The sequence below is a fragment of the Ictidomys tridecemlineatus genome, chromosome 3 (genome assembly GCF_052094955.1).
Source record: "Ictidomys tridecemlineatus isolate mIctTri1 chromosome 3, mIctTri1.hap1, whole genome shotgun sequence".
NCBI classification, from domain to species: domain Eukaryota; kingdom Metazoa; phylum Chordata; class Mammalia; order Rodentia; family Sciuridae; genus Ictidomys; species Ictidomys tridecemlineatus.
Window position 1 is genome coordinate 57798232 of NC_135479.1, and position 16326 is coordinate 57814557.

General features: G+C 44.1%; 1 protein-coding gene across 1 annotated transcript in view; it reads left to right on the forward strand.

Moving 5' to 3' along the window:
* Window positions 1–15130, forward strand: part of Cox10 (cytochrome c oxidase assembly factor heme A:farnesyltransferase COX10) — a 121693-nt gene extending 106563 nt beyond the window's left edge. The window contains exon 7 of the mRNA XM_005338856.5: window positions 13239–15130. Within this exon, the coding sequence (XP_005338913.2) occupies window positions 13239–13645 (407 nt within the window). The 3' untranslated portion in view covers window positions 13646–15130. The remainder of the gene's footprint in view (window positions 1–13238) is intronic.
* Window positions 15131–16326: the final 1196 nt, after the last annotated feature.

Consider the following 16326-nt stretch of genomic DNA (forward strand, 5'->3'; position numbering starts at 1 on the left):
AGTTGTCCTCCTTCATACAGCAGGTGAGTTAACACAGAGGAGAAAAGGTCATGAGATCTTATTTGGTTTCAAACTGAGCAATTCAACATTGTTCCTTCACTGTGGTTTTAAATACTGGGAGATGCCTCCAGGCTGGTGGAGAAGAGCACTGGGTCCCTCAGGGCATCTTTCTTGGGTGAGGGGAAAGCATGGGTCTGGTTTTCCTGGACTAGACGGTATATGAATTTTCACCTTGGGTCAGCATTTACATTCAAAGAGCACTCTCACTTACTACCAGCCCTCCTACTCCTGCTCAGAGTCCTCTCCTCATTTCTACTTGGAGCACCAACCATGACTTGAACCAAATTCCCTATCCCCGCTAACTCCACCATCCTCACCCTCTGATCCCTCTCTAAGACTTTGTAGTAGAGACCATAGAAAGTGAATAACTCCCTGGAGTCTGCATCCTCTGGTTTCTCCCCTTCCCGTGGGAGGAGTAGCCACATATCAGTATTTGCGACCCTACTGGGAGGCACCCCTGTGCCCTGCCAGGAGCACCTGGAAACTGTTCAGTTTCTTCAAAACAGGCACCAAAAACTACCTTTCTGTATGGAAAGTCCCAGACATGGCTAGAGCCAGAGCCAGCCTTGAAGGGTCACAGCCTAGGAAGGGGTATCGTGGGAGACTGAGGAAGGCAGTCAAATTCAGAACCATGGAAAACTTGATCAACACTGTTGTACAGGGTCCTCGTGAAGAGTCCTCACTGAAGGATAGGGACCCTTTTCACACCTTCCACAGTTTCCTCAAGAAGAGTTTGAGTCTCAGCAAATAAAGGCTTTTAGTTGCCTCCCCAAAGGCCAGAAAGGTAAAATCAGCAAAATTCATCACTTAGAAGTCCACATTGCAGGTAGGAACCCTTTTTGTTGAGAGTCTGGTTTTTACTAAACTGCTAATAGTCATATTTAAAATGATTTCTCAAAAAAACAGCCCTTCTATAACCCAATCAATCGTTTTTATGCAAACTTGGTGATGATGGATAGCTAAGAGCCAGGCCATACCTTTTTAGGTATCAGATTGAAAAATGCATGATTGTCTTGAAAAATGAGATCTTTTATTATAGCTTGGACCTAAACTGTCCCCTCAAAACCTCATATGTTAGGCAACACAGTAGTGTTCAAAGGTAAAGAGATTAACTCATGAGGGCCCTGACTTCATTAGTGGATTAATCCATTTGATGGATTAATAATTTGAAAGGACTACTGGAGATAGGGCATGGCTGGAGAAAATAGATTACTAGGAGTGTGATCTTCTAGAACTACCCTGTCTAGATAGTGGCCATGAGCTCTGGTGGCTTTTTAAATTTAATCCAAATTGACTTAAAAATTCAGTTCTTCAGTCCCATATTTCAAATGCTCAGAGCCACATGTGGTGGTCAGTACCATATGGGCAGCTCAGCAGAACACTTCCATCATTGCGGAAATTTCCCTCAGACAGTACTACCTAGAAAGGAAGATTGATATCCTTCTGAATCTGTGTTCCATCTGCCTTGCATGAGTATGCACTTTAAATAAGGGGGCCTTATAAGATTGTACCTGTGGTCTTGCTAAATCAGAAACAAATTTCCCAAACTTCAGTGCACATCCAAATGGCCCGGAGTACTACTACAAACACAGATTCCTGGGCCCTGCGCCTAGGGTTTCTGCTTCAGTATGTCTTGGGTGGGGTTCTGAGAATTTTTATTTCCAACAGGTTCCCAGGTGAAAATGATGCCTCTGGCCTAGGGATCACACTAAGAATCAACAGTTCACAAAAACAGAACCAGACAGTACATCAGCCATTAGAAGAATTCCATGGGAATGTCTAGGATTGGGGACAGAGGGCATAGACAGATAATTTTTCAAGATAAAATGGTAAAATTTGTCTTTTCTACAGAAGTTATATCTCATGGATTTGTTTTGTTTTGTTTTTTCATATGGGGGATTGAACTCAGGGCCTCACACATGCTAGGCAGGTGCTATACCACAGAGCTACACCCCCAGGCCTTTTTAAATTTTATTTTGAGACCAGACTTGATAAATTGCTCATGCTGGTTTCAAACTTGTAATCCTCCCGCCTTAGCCTCCCAAGGAGCTGGAATTACAATCATCTGGGTTTTTGTCTTTGAGGATAGTATGGTTAGAAAGAACCTTTCTGAAAAACAGATGCCAAAAGAAGCTTCCTTTCTTCTATGTTATCTCCAAACCATTTAATCTTTGAACTGCCACACATTGATTGCTTTAGAGAAGCCAGTGAAGAGAGAATTCTTTGCAACAGCCTATTGAACTATACTGACAGTAAGGAAGGGAAGAGTTGGAAGCGGGGGTATAGATGAAAGGAAGCAAGAGCAGCTGGGAGATCTCCCTATTCCCTGGACTGGCAACTGCCGTGCTCACCACCTTAACAAGCTACTCCCCTCTATAGCTTCATTGTATAGCTATTGGTTGAGGACCTCTTGTGTGCTAGATGTTGACAAATATGAAAATGACTACCCCATTACCTGTCCTCATGAAAATACTGTCTCTACGTCTTCTGGGAGAGGCAGGCCGGCAGTGACATTGAGTGATCTAAGAGCTTTAGCCTTCTGAAGAAGGCTATAGACTCTCTTAACCTTCCCAGATTGATCCAGGAAGACTTTGGAGAATGCCCTCTGAATCAAGTCATGAGCAGTTTACTTGAGGAGGGAGTGTACTTTCCAGAAACAGGGAAGAGCATGCACAATTCCTGCTTATTGGCCTGAGAGCGAGAGCCCTAGAGTGTGAGCAGGGACATGACCTAAGATGAGCTGCCTACTGAGGAATTAGTACTGTATTCAAAGCATAAATGCAGCAGGGTTGCACTTTGGGGATGATTTAACTAGGGATGTACAGCAGGATCTCCTGTAGAACTGGAATATCAGTAAGTTTTGAAGCCTGCCATTAAGTCTCCTCCCAGGCCTATGTGCCTTCTCTTGCCTGCCAACCTCCCTCCTCCATAATTTGCCCCTCTTACTAGGATTCTACCTATCCCTAAACCTGCTGCCTGCCTCCCACACCCTCTTTGCCCACCTTAGTCGAAATTTCATCTTTTAAGTATTTGATGAAAATATTCTGATCGTCCTGTTAACATAGCAAACTTCCAAGTGGGCAAATGGATGAAGGCTGTACATTTGAAGGACAGCAGATTAGACTGAACACATTGCATTCCTTTGCCACCCAAGCAATCAGTACATAAAATATCCACCAGCACCAACATTTTAGAGATCCTTACCTTTGCACAAGCCCTCACTGGGGCTAAGTGGATGATGGTTAGGATTGGAGAGGATGCATCTCTGGCCAGTATTGAAATGGAAATCCTGCCACCTCACATATTAAAGGCCCTAACTTTATGGAACTGTCTAGTTGCAAAGGGAGATGTATAAAGAAGATAAATAGGTATAGAAAATGATGTGCCTTCAGGGTTGCCTTATAGGTCAGAGTGGTCCTCAGAAAAAGAAAATGTTATTGTGATCAGAAGTATCTTTTCTCCTTTCTTGGTATCTGGATCTTTTTGTGGTTTTTGTAGTGGCTACAGGGTAGATAAGACCTCCAAAGAACTTTGAGCACTGAAGAGATTATACTGCCCTCTTTTCTCCTGTAAAGACATAAAAGATATCACATAGGAGTTGATTTTTTCCCCATAACTATTTTGATTTTTTTTTAAATTAGATGGTGAAAAAAGAACTTCAGTTATTTTAGATGCCCCAGTAGGGTGGGTCCATTGAGGGCATCTGATCTTCCCCTTCAGTTATCCAGCACCAGGTGAATGAGGTAAGGTAGGGAGGTGGCGGGGGTGGGTGGAGAGAATTCAACAGGCACACTAAAATTATGAAAGCTAACAAACATAAATTGTTCTTGATATTTGCTAATTTATCACTGCACAGAGATCTGTAAACAGTTCAGCTTTTCTCCCAGCCTACAGTGCCAACAACTTCATCTGTGGCTGTCACATTAAGGCACCAGGGGCTCTGCAGCCAGCTGCTTTATGCATGGGAAGCAGTTGCTTCATTTTACAAAGCTTGTCTGTTTATAAAGGTAGCCATTATAATGGATTTTACCTGTGCATTTTCCTCTGAGCCTCAGAAGTAAGCCTTTTCCTCCTGCTTACCTGCTTACCTTGCCTTTTATTTTATTATTATTTAAATGTAAGTGTTAGCAGGAAACGTTATAAATGGTTTCCAGCTCAAACTCAGGAAGGCAGAGTGAGAGGGCTGCTTTCTGGCCCCCAATGTAACCAGCCTGTTGTCTTGGGAACCAAAGCACTTGGTTTGATTCCATGCACAGGAAGGCAGTGACAGAAATGACCTGCTGGAGCCCCAGTGAAGGAGTCCAGTTTAAGGCCAGGGGCCAGGGGTGGGGGTTGGGGGGGCAACATCCCAGATAAGTGCCTGGCAGCTGACATTCCAGCCCAAACCAGGCCTGGAGCCACACGCATTAGGCCTCTCAACAGTGTTTATCTCCAGAGGCTGTTTTGTTTATGTCAGAGGCTTCAGGCTAAACCTCCTTCCTTTTCTTTGCCACAGCCACCTCTCTTTCCATCACTCCCACTTCTAAGAAAAGCTCATATACTTTTTTTGTCATTTTCCTAAATTTGAATAAATCCCATGTCTTAGGAATTTATGAAATGATCCTCTGTGATGACCATTATATAGAGCTGATTTGTCTTTGGCTTATAATTCAGATGTTGTATGGTAAACATTAATTATGTCAGCCAACATTCAGTTACAAATGAGGGCTTAGAAATGGGCTCTTATCAGGAAGTGGCATTTGGCAGATGGATGGTTTTGGTAACAAAAAGAGAATGAGTTTTTTTAACCTCAGCTGTAAACTACAAAATGTTAAATATCTTTTGACTTTATTTACCTCCTTTAGGCCCAAATGAGAGAATAGAGGGAATTTATTCACCTCATTCATTCAACAAATATTTATGGAGGGTGTAACTAAGTACCAGGTACTGTTTAACTCAAGCACTTTTTAAAGATTTCCTTTAAAATATTGTCTCCGTTTGAAGTCAAACTCAAAAATGAATATGTTCATGTGTGAATTTTACCACAACTACCTTAGAGCTCAAGCTTAAGATAAATGACATTTTTAAAGACAAAAAACAAGGAATACTTTTGTGAAAAATAATAGCAAACAACCAGTATTCAGATTCCTAATATTTTATTCCAAAGACAAAAAGAATAGCTGTGAAAGAACATGCTAGAAATATGTTAATAGACCCAAGAGGCAAACTTTGGTACTATGCGCACTCACATATGTCGTTCATGCTATGTTGACTGTGATTGCTCACAAGCTTTTCGGGTGCTGGCCCAGTGCCCTTGAAGGAAGTGATAGATGGTGCCCTGGAAGGGTGGACCCAGGGCCTGGGGAGTTAAGAGAGTAGGGAACATTTGAATTTTTGAGAAAATGCACAGGTGCTAGAAATTTCTTTCCAGGCAAATGGTAAAAGATAAAAAAAAAAAAAGAAAAAGAACTCCTCTACCAGAATCAGAGCTTTGTGCTTCTCTTTTCCCATGTTTCCCTTCAAATAAAACAACCCCCGTGACACTGGTGGAGTGGACAAGGTGAGGGGAGCATCCAGCTCTGCCACTGGGCCTCTTCATTCTTCCCAAGTCATGTTTCCAAAGACTCCTTCAAGGGCAGGCAGCTGTTGCCCACTCTGCTTCCTATTTTCAGAGAACTTTTAATCTTATCTTTTGTCTCCTGTGCAATTGATAAACTGGCCCCACGTCCTCTTCCCTTTATCTGCGCCACCATACAAGTCTATTGCACTGTTGAGGCTGATCTGTTTCACAAGCTCCTTTGTGTTTACCCTCAAAAGAAAGGCTTTGAAATCTGTGACCATGAAGCTCTGAGTTTGGCTTTGCTTCCCCAGCTAGCCTTCAGTTTATATAACCATATAACCCTGAAGGCACAAATATAAGCAGTCATGGAACAAATGAGCCTCACACGGCCACATTTAGAGAGGAGCCTATTGTACTGGGAAGGGAAGACCTCCTCAACCCAACACTGAGGTTCATTGGAGCTGGCTTCCTTTATCCTCTGCAAGGCCATGCGTGGATGGTGAATGACAATGATGGGCTTGGGTGGGGGCGGACAGAGAAAGCACGCTGAGACCATTGAACTCTGTTCCAAAAGATTTTCTTTTGGAAGAGCACGTAGAGTCAGAGCTACAACTGGAAGAAGATTTTTGTCTCCCTCCTATTAGGGTACCATTTAGCTAGAATTGCCTTGGTTTTGTTTGTAAGCAGAGAGATGAAAGTACTACAGACAAGAGCATTTTGCATTTGGACAGTGGTAGAAATGAGTGAGATTCTCCCTCAGTGTTTTAAGTTGAAGAAGTGATTCATAGATGATTTGAAAAGAGTTGAGAAATGACCAGGGATATAGTTCAGTGGTACATGCTTGCCTAGCATGCACAAAGCCATGAGTTTAATTCCCATGACTGGGGGTAGGGAGAAGAATTGAAAAATACGCGTATCTTTAATGTGTTACCAGGAAAAATCTTGGTCAGCTTTGCCCCACTTACTATGCTCCCCCTCTGATCAGAGTAAAGTGCTCTGGGGTGAGGGTTCTTTCTAGCTGTTCATAGATGTGCTCTTCATTTTCTATATAAGAAGAGAAATCAATAATACCTGGGGGGGCTGAGGTCGTGGCTTAGAGGTAGAGCACTCACCTAGCATTCTAGAGGCCCTGGGTTTGATCATCAGCACCATATAAAAATAAATAAATAAAATAATAATGATAATAACACCTGGCACACCTGGATATTCCCTGAAATTAGACTTGAGCTGGGATTGGAGCATGATGATGTTAACAGGTTGCTGTGCTCTGAAAGAACCACACTGACGATATGCCACCTGATGAATGTCCATATTTATGTGTGTTCACTCACTAACAATGATTTGATAAAGAAAAGGAAGCAGACATTTCTTCCAGATAGGACTGAACTAAAGATATACAAAGATTCTGCTGCATTACGAGGAAGATTAGAAGATACATTTAAAAGAAGCAGGAAAGGCATGATGTTTGTAAATGGATTGAAATTCAGAGGTCAGTTTACAAAATGCTTCCAGGATATCTTCCTTGATCCCTTCAAGGCTAAATGTGGTGTTTCTACTGCATATCACCAAGCTCTGTACCTAAGGAAACATTTACCACCCACCTGTAGTTCCACTGGTGTTGTCTTCCTGCTGTCCAGACCTCAGCAGAAAGCAGGTGTGCCTGTCATGCAGTCGGCAGGCAGTCAGTATTTCTATCATTGAAGATGGGCCCAATAAAAATGGACTGCTCAGAGGGAGTGCCTCAGAGGGGACGAGTGGAGCACGGAATCTTGAGGGAAGGCAAGGCCTTTGAACTCACGGACTGAGTACTTTGTTTACCCCATAAGGAAGGTGGTTCCCACCACAGCCCCGGACTAAATCAAGCCTTCCTGTTCTAGTTCACCTTATCTGATGAAAAGAGTAATTTGTTTTACATCTTTTATATGAGCAGAGGCAGTTGAAGCATACCAAGTAGAACTGTGTGTGGGTGGTGGTTTTCTGATTACAATCCATTAAGGCTAAGCTGTGATTTCTAAAGCGCTTTCATTTGTGACACGAGCCAAACCCATACCCAATTTCCTCTCACAGAGACAGCAGCATGCTACTCTTCAGAAATGATTTTTTTTCCAAATTATGTTATTTTAAGCAGAAGCATAACTGAAAATGCATATTGAGCAACACAGAATACTTGAGTTGGCACACAAAAAGGAGAGCTTTTGAGAAAGACAAGAAAAGTTCCACACGTGAGCCTGCTCTTTTAACCATTTCATGTTTTGGCTTCTCAGCCGAGATTGCTCTTTCTCGGCTATTTCTAGAGGCAAACACGCAGAGCTCTGAGTCATCCTTGCCCCATGTCTAAGTCACCATGGATGTTTTGCTTGACAAGACACTCCTTGGCCCTGTCACCTTCCCCGTGTGCTTGTGGCTGTCATAACTCAAACTGTAATTAGTTCAAACCCTGTAAATATGAGGCAGCTCATGGGCCACTCCATATGTCATGCTCAGGAGCCTCAGTGTCACCCTGTACCCTGAGAATATCTACCAACACGCCTCTTGACTCACCACCTTACAACCAGAGATTGATTTATTTTTCCATCCAAATATGAAGAAGTCTAATTTCATCACCCTGTTTGTCCCTCCAGTTGTACCTGGGTGGCCCAACCCTCCTCTGTCCTTTCCAGTTCCCCCAAGAGGACTTACTGTCAAGTTAAATGTCACTTGTCATTGAAACAGTATCAAACTCTTCTCTCAGTTAACTGGAAAAGTGTCTCTTCAGCTCCTCCAACAAGCATCCTCTGTGCAGCTCCACTGGCATTTGCATCACCACCAGCCCACTGGTGTGGGGATCTGTATGGTCTGTCTTTCCAAAAGAAGGTGCTAGTGTACTGTGCCAGTACTGCAAAATACCCATGGACAATACTCATCACAGTGGTCCTCCCTGATTCTAAGGAAATATGATCCTAGATCCCCCCAGTAGATACCTAAAGCCACTGCTGGTACCAGACCCCCTATATATGCAATATACAAGCACTCTAGTACCATGACAAGTGACCCCATAACCAGGACTACTAAGTGACTACCAAGTGGTTAACTGGAGCCTAGCACAGACAGTGTGGATGCATGGGACAAAGAGTTGATTGACATCCTGGGTGGGGAACTGTAAGATTTCATCATACTGCCCCAAATAGTATGCAATTTAAAACTTAAGAATTGTTTATTTCTGGAATTTTTCCTTTAATATTTGGGGTTGCAGATGACTGGGAGAACTGAATTGGGGGGGGAGGGTGATGGGTCCTGGGGGTTGAACCCAGAGGTGATTAACCACTGAGCCACATCCTTGGCCCTATTTATTTATTTATTTATTTATATTTTGAGGCAGGGTCTCACTAAGTTGCTTAGGGCCTCACTAAGTTCCTGAAGCTAGCTTTGAACATACAGTCCTCCTGCCATAGCTCCCAAGTTGCTGGGATTACTGGTATGCACCATCACACCCAGCAAAATTGAAGTCTTGGATAAGGAGGACTATTTAATCTTTTTCAATTGTAAGATAATAATAATTACTGTAGGTGAGTTGTTGTAAGAATTAGAAAGCACATGTCCAGTTCCTCCACACAGTGTCTGGGGTATGACAGCCAAAAGACATTTGAACTGGGATGTTTATTAGGCACTTCAAATTTAAAATGGCCAAGAATAAAACTCTTCATGCCTCCATTATGAACACCGTCCCTAGTGTCTGGCACCCTGCTCCCTCTCTGACGCCCTGCCTCCTTCCCATCTCCCCAGTCTGTCCTCCCCACTGTGCTCCAAATCCCGGTTTCCAGATTCCTCATCAACCCACTCTTGCAACTCTTCCTTCCTTGCTATCTACCTTATGCCGCCTCAGAAACATACTGGAACTGCTCCCAGGACTTGATGGAGTTCTACTTCCAGTTAGTTGGGTCGTGGCCTAAAAGGCACTTATGGAAAGGCCTTCCCTGAGCAGTCTCAGATCACCAGTGTTAATTGCTCTGTTTTGAATCTTAAGTAGCACCCATCAGTGCTGTTTTGTGTGTCTGTCTCTCCTGCTAGACTTTACTGATTTTGTCTTATTTGCCACCACCTTTCTGTAACTCAGAATTGTACCTGGCATGTAAAACACAATGGTGTGTCTCAGATAATACCTGTTTACAAAGTGAATGCATTGAATGAAAAATTGCAGCTTCCGCTTTTACTCAAATTGGAGAGTGTTTGCTTGAATTAATATATCATTTATAATATACTTACATGTATGTATCTTATGGGTTGAATAAGGATTGAAAGTTAAAAATTAATTTAGGAAATTTGACAGTAACTCCTGATGTATGGACCCTAAAATCTGGTGATTGTTATATTCCTTCCACAAGTCAGGTACCTCCACAAGTCAGGAGGTACCTGACTTGTGGAAGCTGAAGGAAGCCATTGATGGATATCAAAGCAGGACCTCATCCCTCTCAAGTCTTGTGTACCTTCACAAGTTCTGCTTGATGTATCACAACTGTCCTGTCTGATGAACTTAATTAAGAAATGAGTTAAGTTCCTGCCCAGAACAATATGAATGAAAAGTTCTGTTCCATTTTGGATGACTTGTGAAGCCCACCCCTGGTCTCACTCCACAGTCTATACATTGAGGAATGCAGATGAAAGTTCATGGGTTTGTGCATAAACAGGCTCCCCTGGGGTCTTAGAGCCCCCAGACTTATTTTCTAAATTATTATAATTTCTTTCTCTCAGCCAGGCCTGGTGGCTCCTGCCTGTAATCCCAGCAGGAAGATAGCAAGTTCCAGGCCAGCCTCAGCAACTTAGTGAGACCCTGTTGCAAAGTAAAATAAAAAAGGGCTGGGGTTGTACTGCAGTAGAGTGCTCATATACACAAAGCCCTGGGTTTAGTCCCCAGTAACACACACACCCAAACACATACACACACACACACTAAAAAAAAAAAAAAAATGCTTTCTCCGGTGCTGGGCTCTGCCTTCGTGTAGTACAGTCTCTTTTTTTTGAATAGTCCCACAGAACTAGAAGTCAAAAAGATCCTCCCTACCAAATTACAACTGTGGTCATAAGTTCTCAACCTCCTCTCCCACTGTGCAGGAACAGAGCTTCTTGGGGTATATTACACAGTAAGTTAGGAAATGCTCAGTTCCGTGCTCAGGACTCCAAGCAGGAAGCAGTGACATTTAAAAAACTCCTCCACAACAGTACCAGAGGAGGCGGAAGGGACAGAGGACAAGTTCTAACGTTTTGCCTCCCTAGCTTATAAGCCTGTACTGAGAAACGGATCTTGGGGATTCTTTTTGGCAAATCAGTTCTTTTCTACATTGGCTCCCATTGATGAGTCCATGGACCCTTTACTGTATGTTGTCATGCAGTTTGTCCTCTGGTCTCTCAATATACAAAGGAAAATGAACATATCCTTAGGGAATTCACATTTAAGCAGGAACCAGAAGCTTAAATAATGACTGACAGGACACCGTGACACTCGGGAATAGTGTGTGTGTGTCTCCCAGTTGCATATCCCAGCCCATTTCTACACTCTGGCTGCCAGACCCTGCTTTAGGACTTGGCACACTCAAGGCCTCACTACCTATGCTCCCCACCTGCCCCCCTTCATCATCGTAGTAAGTGGCATCTCTGCAGAGCCATGAGCCCCAGAGTTGCTCTTGACACTGCCCTCTCCTGTCCCCGCTGGAATTCTCAAGTCCATCTTGCTTCCATCTTCACTCTCACCACCCCATCCTAACCACTGTCTCTTTCATTTCTTTGTTGACCTCTCAGTCCTGCTTTGGCTCCTTCCGTGTGTTCTTCACAAATGGTATCACTTAATACTGATGCCACTTGCACACATACACACATACATACACTCACACACAGTAAGCTCTTTCTTTGGCTTTCTGTTGCCTTCAGTTGGAACCCATCCTTGGTGCAGCCTATACAGTAGAGTAGGTGTGGCCTCACCTCTTCTTGCCTCCAGCCCTGTTCAGAACAGCGCTCCCTTGTTGGCAGTCCAGCACACTAGGCTTTTTTTAATTTTATTTTTTAAATGATTATCCATAAAATTTACCCTTTTTTGATACACTCTTCTGTGACTCCTACCACTTGTGCTAATCTTCTTTTAATACCCTGACTGCATCTTCCTCTCACCTCCAGAGTCTAGGTGAACATTTTCCTCTCCACTAGCCCTCACTTCTTGAGCTCTTCTCCCTAGAGCTCAGCTCAGTCACCCCTTCCTGAGAGGAAGGTCCCCACTGTACTGTATATTTTCCCTTTACAGCGCTTGGAGAGGTGGTTTAGATTCTGATTCTTGTCCACCTTCTTGACTTGACTCAAGGGGAAACTCAATGCTAGCAGAGTCATGTGGATTTTTGCTCACTGATTTGTGCCCAGGGCCTAGATCAGTGCTTGCCACTTAACGGGTGCCCAGCATATGAGTAAGAAATCACACCACTATCCCTGCCCCCATCTTCTGCCTGGCTTCAGGGGAGAACTTAGTGTAGTGGGAGGAGCCTAGATTGAAAATCAGGCCTACTTGCTTTGAATTCTTCCTTCGCCTCTTTTGGAAGAACTTATTGTTGATCTACTTTTTTTTACAGGATGATTATAAAATCTGCCTACAGTCTATAAAATTCTACAGTTCAGATTAAATGGTGCAGTTCTCTGTGAAAGTATGCTCAGGAAATGATAGCCTGCATTCCACCATCCACCCATGTGGGGGGTGGGAAAACCCTGTGCTAAATAGTGCTATTAGGTTCTTCACAAATGGGATCCCTTAATAGGTATTAGGTCCTTGTTATTAGGTATTAGGCCCTTGTTAAAATCACAAAATCATAGACAAGTTAAAATTCTACTTTGGGACCATGTTCCTATAAACCAAAGCAGAGTCACTCCATTTCTCCAGCACACGCCATCTTAGGACCTCCTGCTTGCACTCCTGCCTCAGGCTCTGGGGAATTCTGAGAGGAGCGTACAGGCCCCGTCCCCGAAGCCCTGGCAGTCCATTGGTGAAACAGGCGAACCGAGAGGCTGAGTGTCTGACGCTAGCTCAGAGATGTCTGTTTCAGTGCCCAGCAGGAGCTGCTGACTGCCCTATGAGGAGCAGTGCTCCCAGTAGTCAGGTGGATCAGAGTGGCCTCCAGGTTGCAGCACTGCTTCCAGATCCCTGAAGCCCCTCCCGCCCCAAGCCCCAGCTATGGAAATGGAGCCAGGAGGTTTTAGCCCAAAGGCTCCCACTGGAGGCAGTACTGAGCTCAATGCCAAATTTCCTTCAAGTGATAGCAAGTTCATAGGGGCCTGTGTCGTCACAGTGTTGGGCAGCATGAGGAGTGTGGAACGGCCAGGACCCACAGATGCTAAGCATCCAGCAGCTGGGGGCAGCCCTCCCCTTGAGCAGGGTCTCACTAAGAAGACCTCTCTAGGTGAAGAGGCAGAACATCCAGCCCCCAACCCCGCCTGCCTCACCAGCAAGGCTGATCTGTAGAAGCAGATGTGAGAGCAGAGGCTAGCAGAGAATCTAAGATGCTGGTCCCGTCTGCAGACCGAGCCCTGAGGACCAGACAAGCTCTCAGGGGATAGAGCCCTGTTCCTCTGGAAGTCTCTGATTATGACCTGACCTTGTTTCCCTCTTTTCCCTTGAACCTCCCTACAGGAGCCTTTCTTCTGGGAGGAATCCTCTATTCCTGGCAGTTTCCTCATTTCAACGCCCTGAGCTGGGGCCTCCGTGAAGACTACTCCCGAGGAGGGTACTGCATGATGTCCGTCACTCACCCAGGCCTGTGCAGGCGTGTGGCACTGCGCCACTGCATGGCCTTGACTGGACTGTCGGTGGCCGCCCCGGTCCTGGACATCACTACGTGGACCTTCCCCTTCATCTCCCTCCCCATCAACCTGTACATTGCCTACCTCGGCTTCCGGTTCTACGTGGACGCAGACCGAAAGAGCTCCCGGAAGCTGTTCTTCTGCAGCCTGTGGCACCTGCCCCTCCTCCTGCTGCTCATGCTCACCTGTAAGCGGCGGCCAGGCAGGACAGGGGACAAGGGAGATGCTCAGAGTTGATAACGAGTGGGCATTTGGGGAAGAAACAAAAGTACACAGAGAGACGCACAATTCTCCTCTTGCTGTTAGGCAAGAGTAAGTCTGGAGCAAAGCAGAAGAGAAGTCACTGGTTTTAGTACCAGCTTATAAAGTGATCTGGTGCTCAGTGATCACTTAACAGTTTTTTAATTATTACATCCAAAAATGCCCCCCACATAAGAAATGGGTTGGCTCAATTAATATAGAGAAAGATTATTTTTCTTTTTGAGGGTCTTTGTACCTCTTTTCCCCCAGCCTCACCACGGTTTCTTCTTCTCCCTCAGAGATGTGCACAGGGGCATTTTCCTTTTCTAGTTCCTCCCACACACGCACAAACACTTCCCACCTGCTGGCCAGAGTGGCAGTTGGTGGTCAGAGGAGGTGGGCATTCGTAACCTGACCTCTATAATATCCTCAGGGCCCTGCAGGGCCACCTCAAAGGAAATACCACTGTGGTCATAGCGCTCCCTTCCCCGCATATGAGCCAAGGCCCCATTCTATTTTCTTTACCTCGCGCATACTTTCACCTGCATATGCTATCAAAAAACCCACGAGATAGGCTGCTGTACATCATCAGGAGGAAACTGCCCCTCTCCCCACCACCACTACCATCCTTACTTATCAGAAACTTCAGGGAATCAAAGGCATCTTTATAGTTTGCCATCGGAAGCACTCCCTTTAGAAGGGTAGTGCTCCATTTAATTCCAGAAATCCCTCTGGCTCTCACCCCATGGCTGTACCTCCTTAGTCCCTGCTGGGGATCACCAGCTCCTCTTTGCTGCACTTCGTTCTGAACGTTGTGTGAGAAAGGTGGGAAAAGGGTAAGCTGGGCTAATGGCCCACATAGCTCACATTCTTTCCCTTTTTGTGGAACTACATTTCTGACCTGTACCTGTACCTGTACTGCAGAAATTAGCCTTCACATGTACAATGGCTTTGAGAGCTGATGGGCTCCCAGAGGAGATGGTTCCAATCCTGGGAGTTTTGTGAGTTAACCTGTAGCCAGGTGTGGCCTCAGGTACTAACCATAGTCACCTGTAAATCTTTTGTCCTTCATTTGTTCCCCTGTTCTCATAGATTCCCCAGTTGCTCAAGGTCATGGCCATGGTGGGAAGTTTTAATTACTCGGTCTCCCAGCATACTGTTGCCCTATAGAAATTCATTCAAGGGGTTAAAGCAGCATTTTAAAAGTCATTACAATATGACTGTTCTCTTGGAAATCACTAGGGCTGGGAATGTAGCTCAGTGGTAGAGCACTTGCTTAGCATCCACCAAGTCCAGGGTTCAAACCTTAACACTGCAAAAACAAAAAAGAAAATGTCTAAAGTGATTGCAAATAGCATCCAATCCCTGTTTCTACTTATCTGAAATATTACCTCTTGACTATATTCAGGTTATTTGAGTATGGGGAACATGGCATAGGAATGTGTGGAAAGAGCATCTACAATAAAACAGTACGCAAGAGCAGGAGCGGTGTGCTGTGGTGGTATTTAACTGTCTCGTACCAGGTTTGCAGTTCCTAGTAGACTGCTAAATTCACGCCCTTGTGAACTAGCGGAAGCTTACACAACATATAAATCTTTCTTTTTTTCTTTTTAATTGTAAATGGGCAAATTATAGTTGTTTATATTTTAAGGAGTACAAAGAATGGCATCATGGGTTACAATACCATAAACATATCATCTGTATGTTAAACATCTCAAATACTTGTTTTTTGTGATGAGAACAATGAAATTCACTCAGTGATTTTGAATTCTATGTTATACTATATTTATCACACTACCATATATTACAAAGAAAAAAATATTCCCCTTGTCTAAATGAAGCTCTATATACTGGCCACTGTCTCCCTGTGCCCCTCATCCCTTAACCTCACTCCACTCTCTGCTTCTGTGAGTTTGATTGTTAGAATAACACAAATAAGTGAGAACATGTGGTATTTGCTTTTCCTTGTCTGGCATATTTTACTTATCATTGTATTCTCTAATTCTAAAATCCATATTGTTGAAGATGACACAAGATTTCAATTTTCATGGTTGTATATATACATGTATTTTCTATATCTCTTCATCCTTTGATGAATACTTCTATAGACTGAATCTATAGTGGCCCCCAAAAGGCCCACATGTTAAAGGCTTGGTAACTAGGATGATGCTTTTGAGAAATGGTGGAAATCTTTAAGAGATGGAGTCACCTGGGCATCTTCTAGTCACTGGAGGTACGTTCTCAAAGGGGAAAGTGAGACCCCAGCCCTTTCCTGTCTTCTCTGTATTGCTTCCCTGGCCAAACCAGTAGGTGTATTCTTGCCTCACTCTCTTTTCATGAAGTGCTGTCTCACCACAGGCCCAGATGCAGCAGAGCCAAGCACATGGGCTGACACCTCCAAAACTGAGCCAAAATAAGCCCTTTTTCTGAAATAAGGTTTATTATACCTGAATAAGGTTGATTATTTCCGTATTTATTACAGTAACAGAATGCTGACAATCCCCCCCCCCACACACACACACACACACACCAACTGTTCTGCTTAAAAACCATTCATTTTCTCCTGCTCCTCTTTTTTAAACCATCACCAAGAAATTCTCTCTGGAACTTCTTTGACCTGTCATTCTCCTGCTCAAAAAAGTCCCAACAGCATGCCATCAACATTCAGATCTGAACCT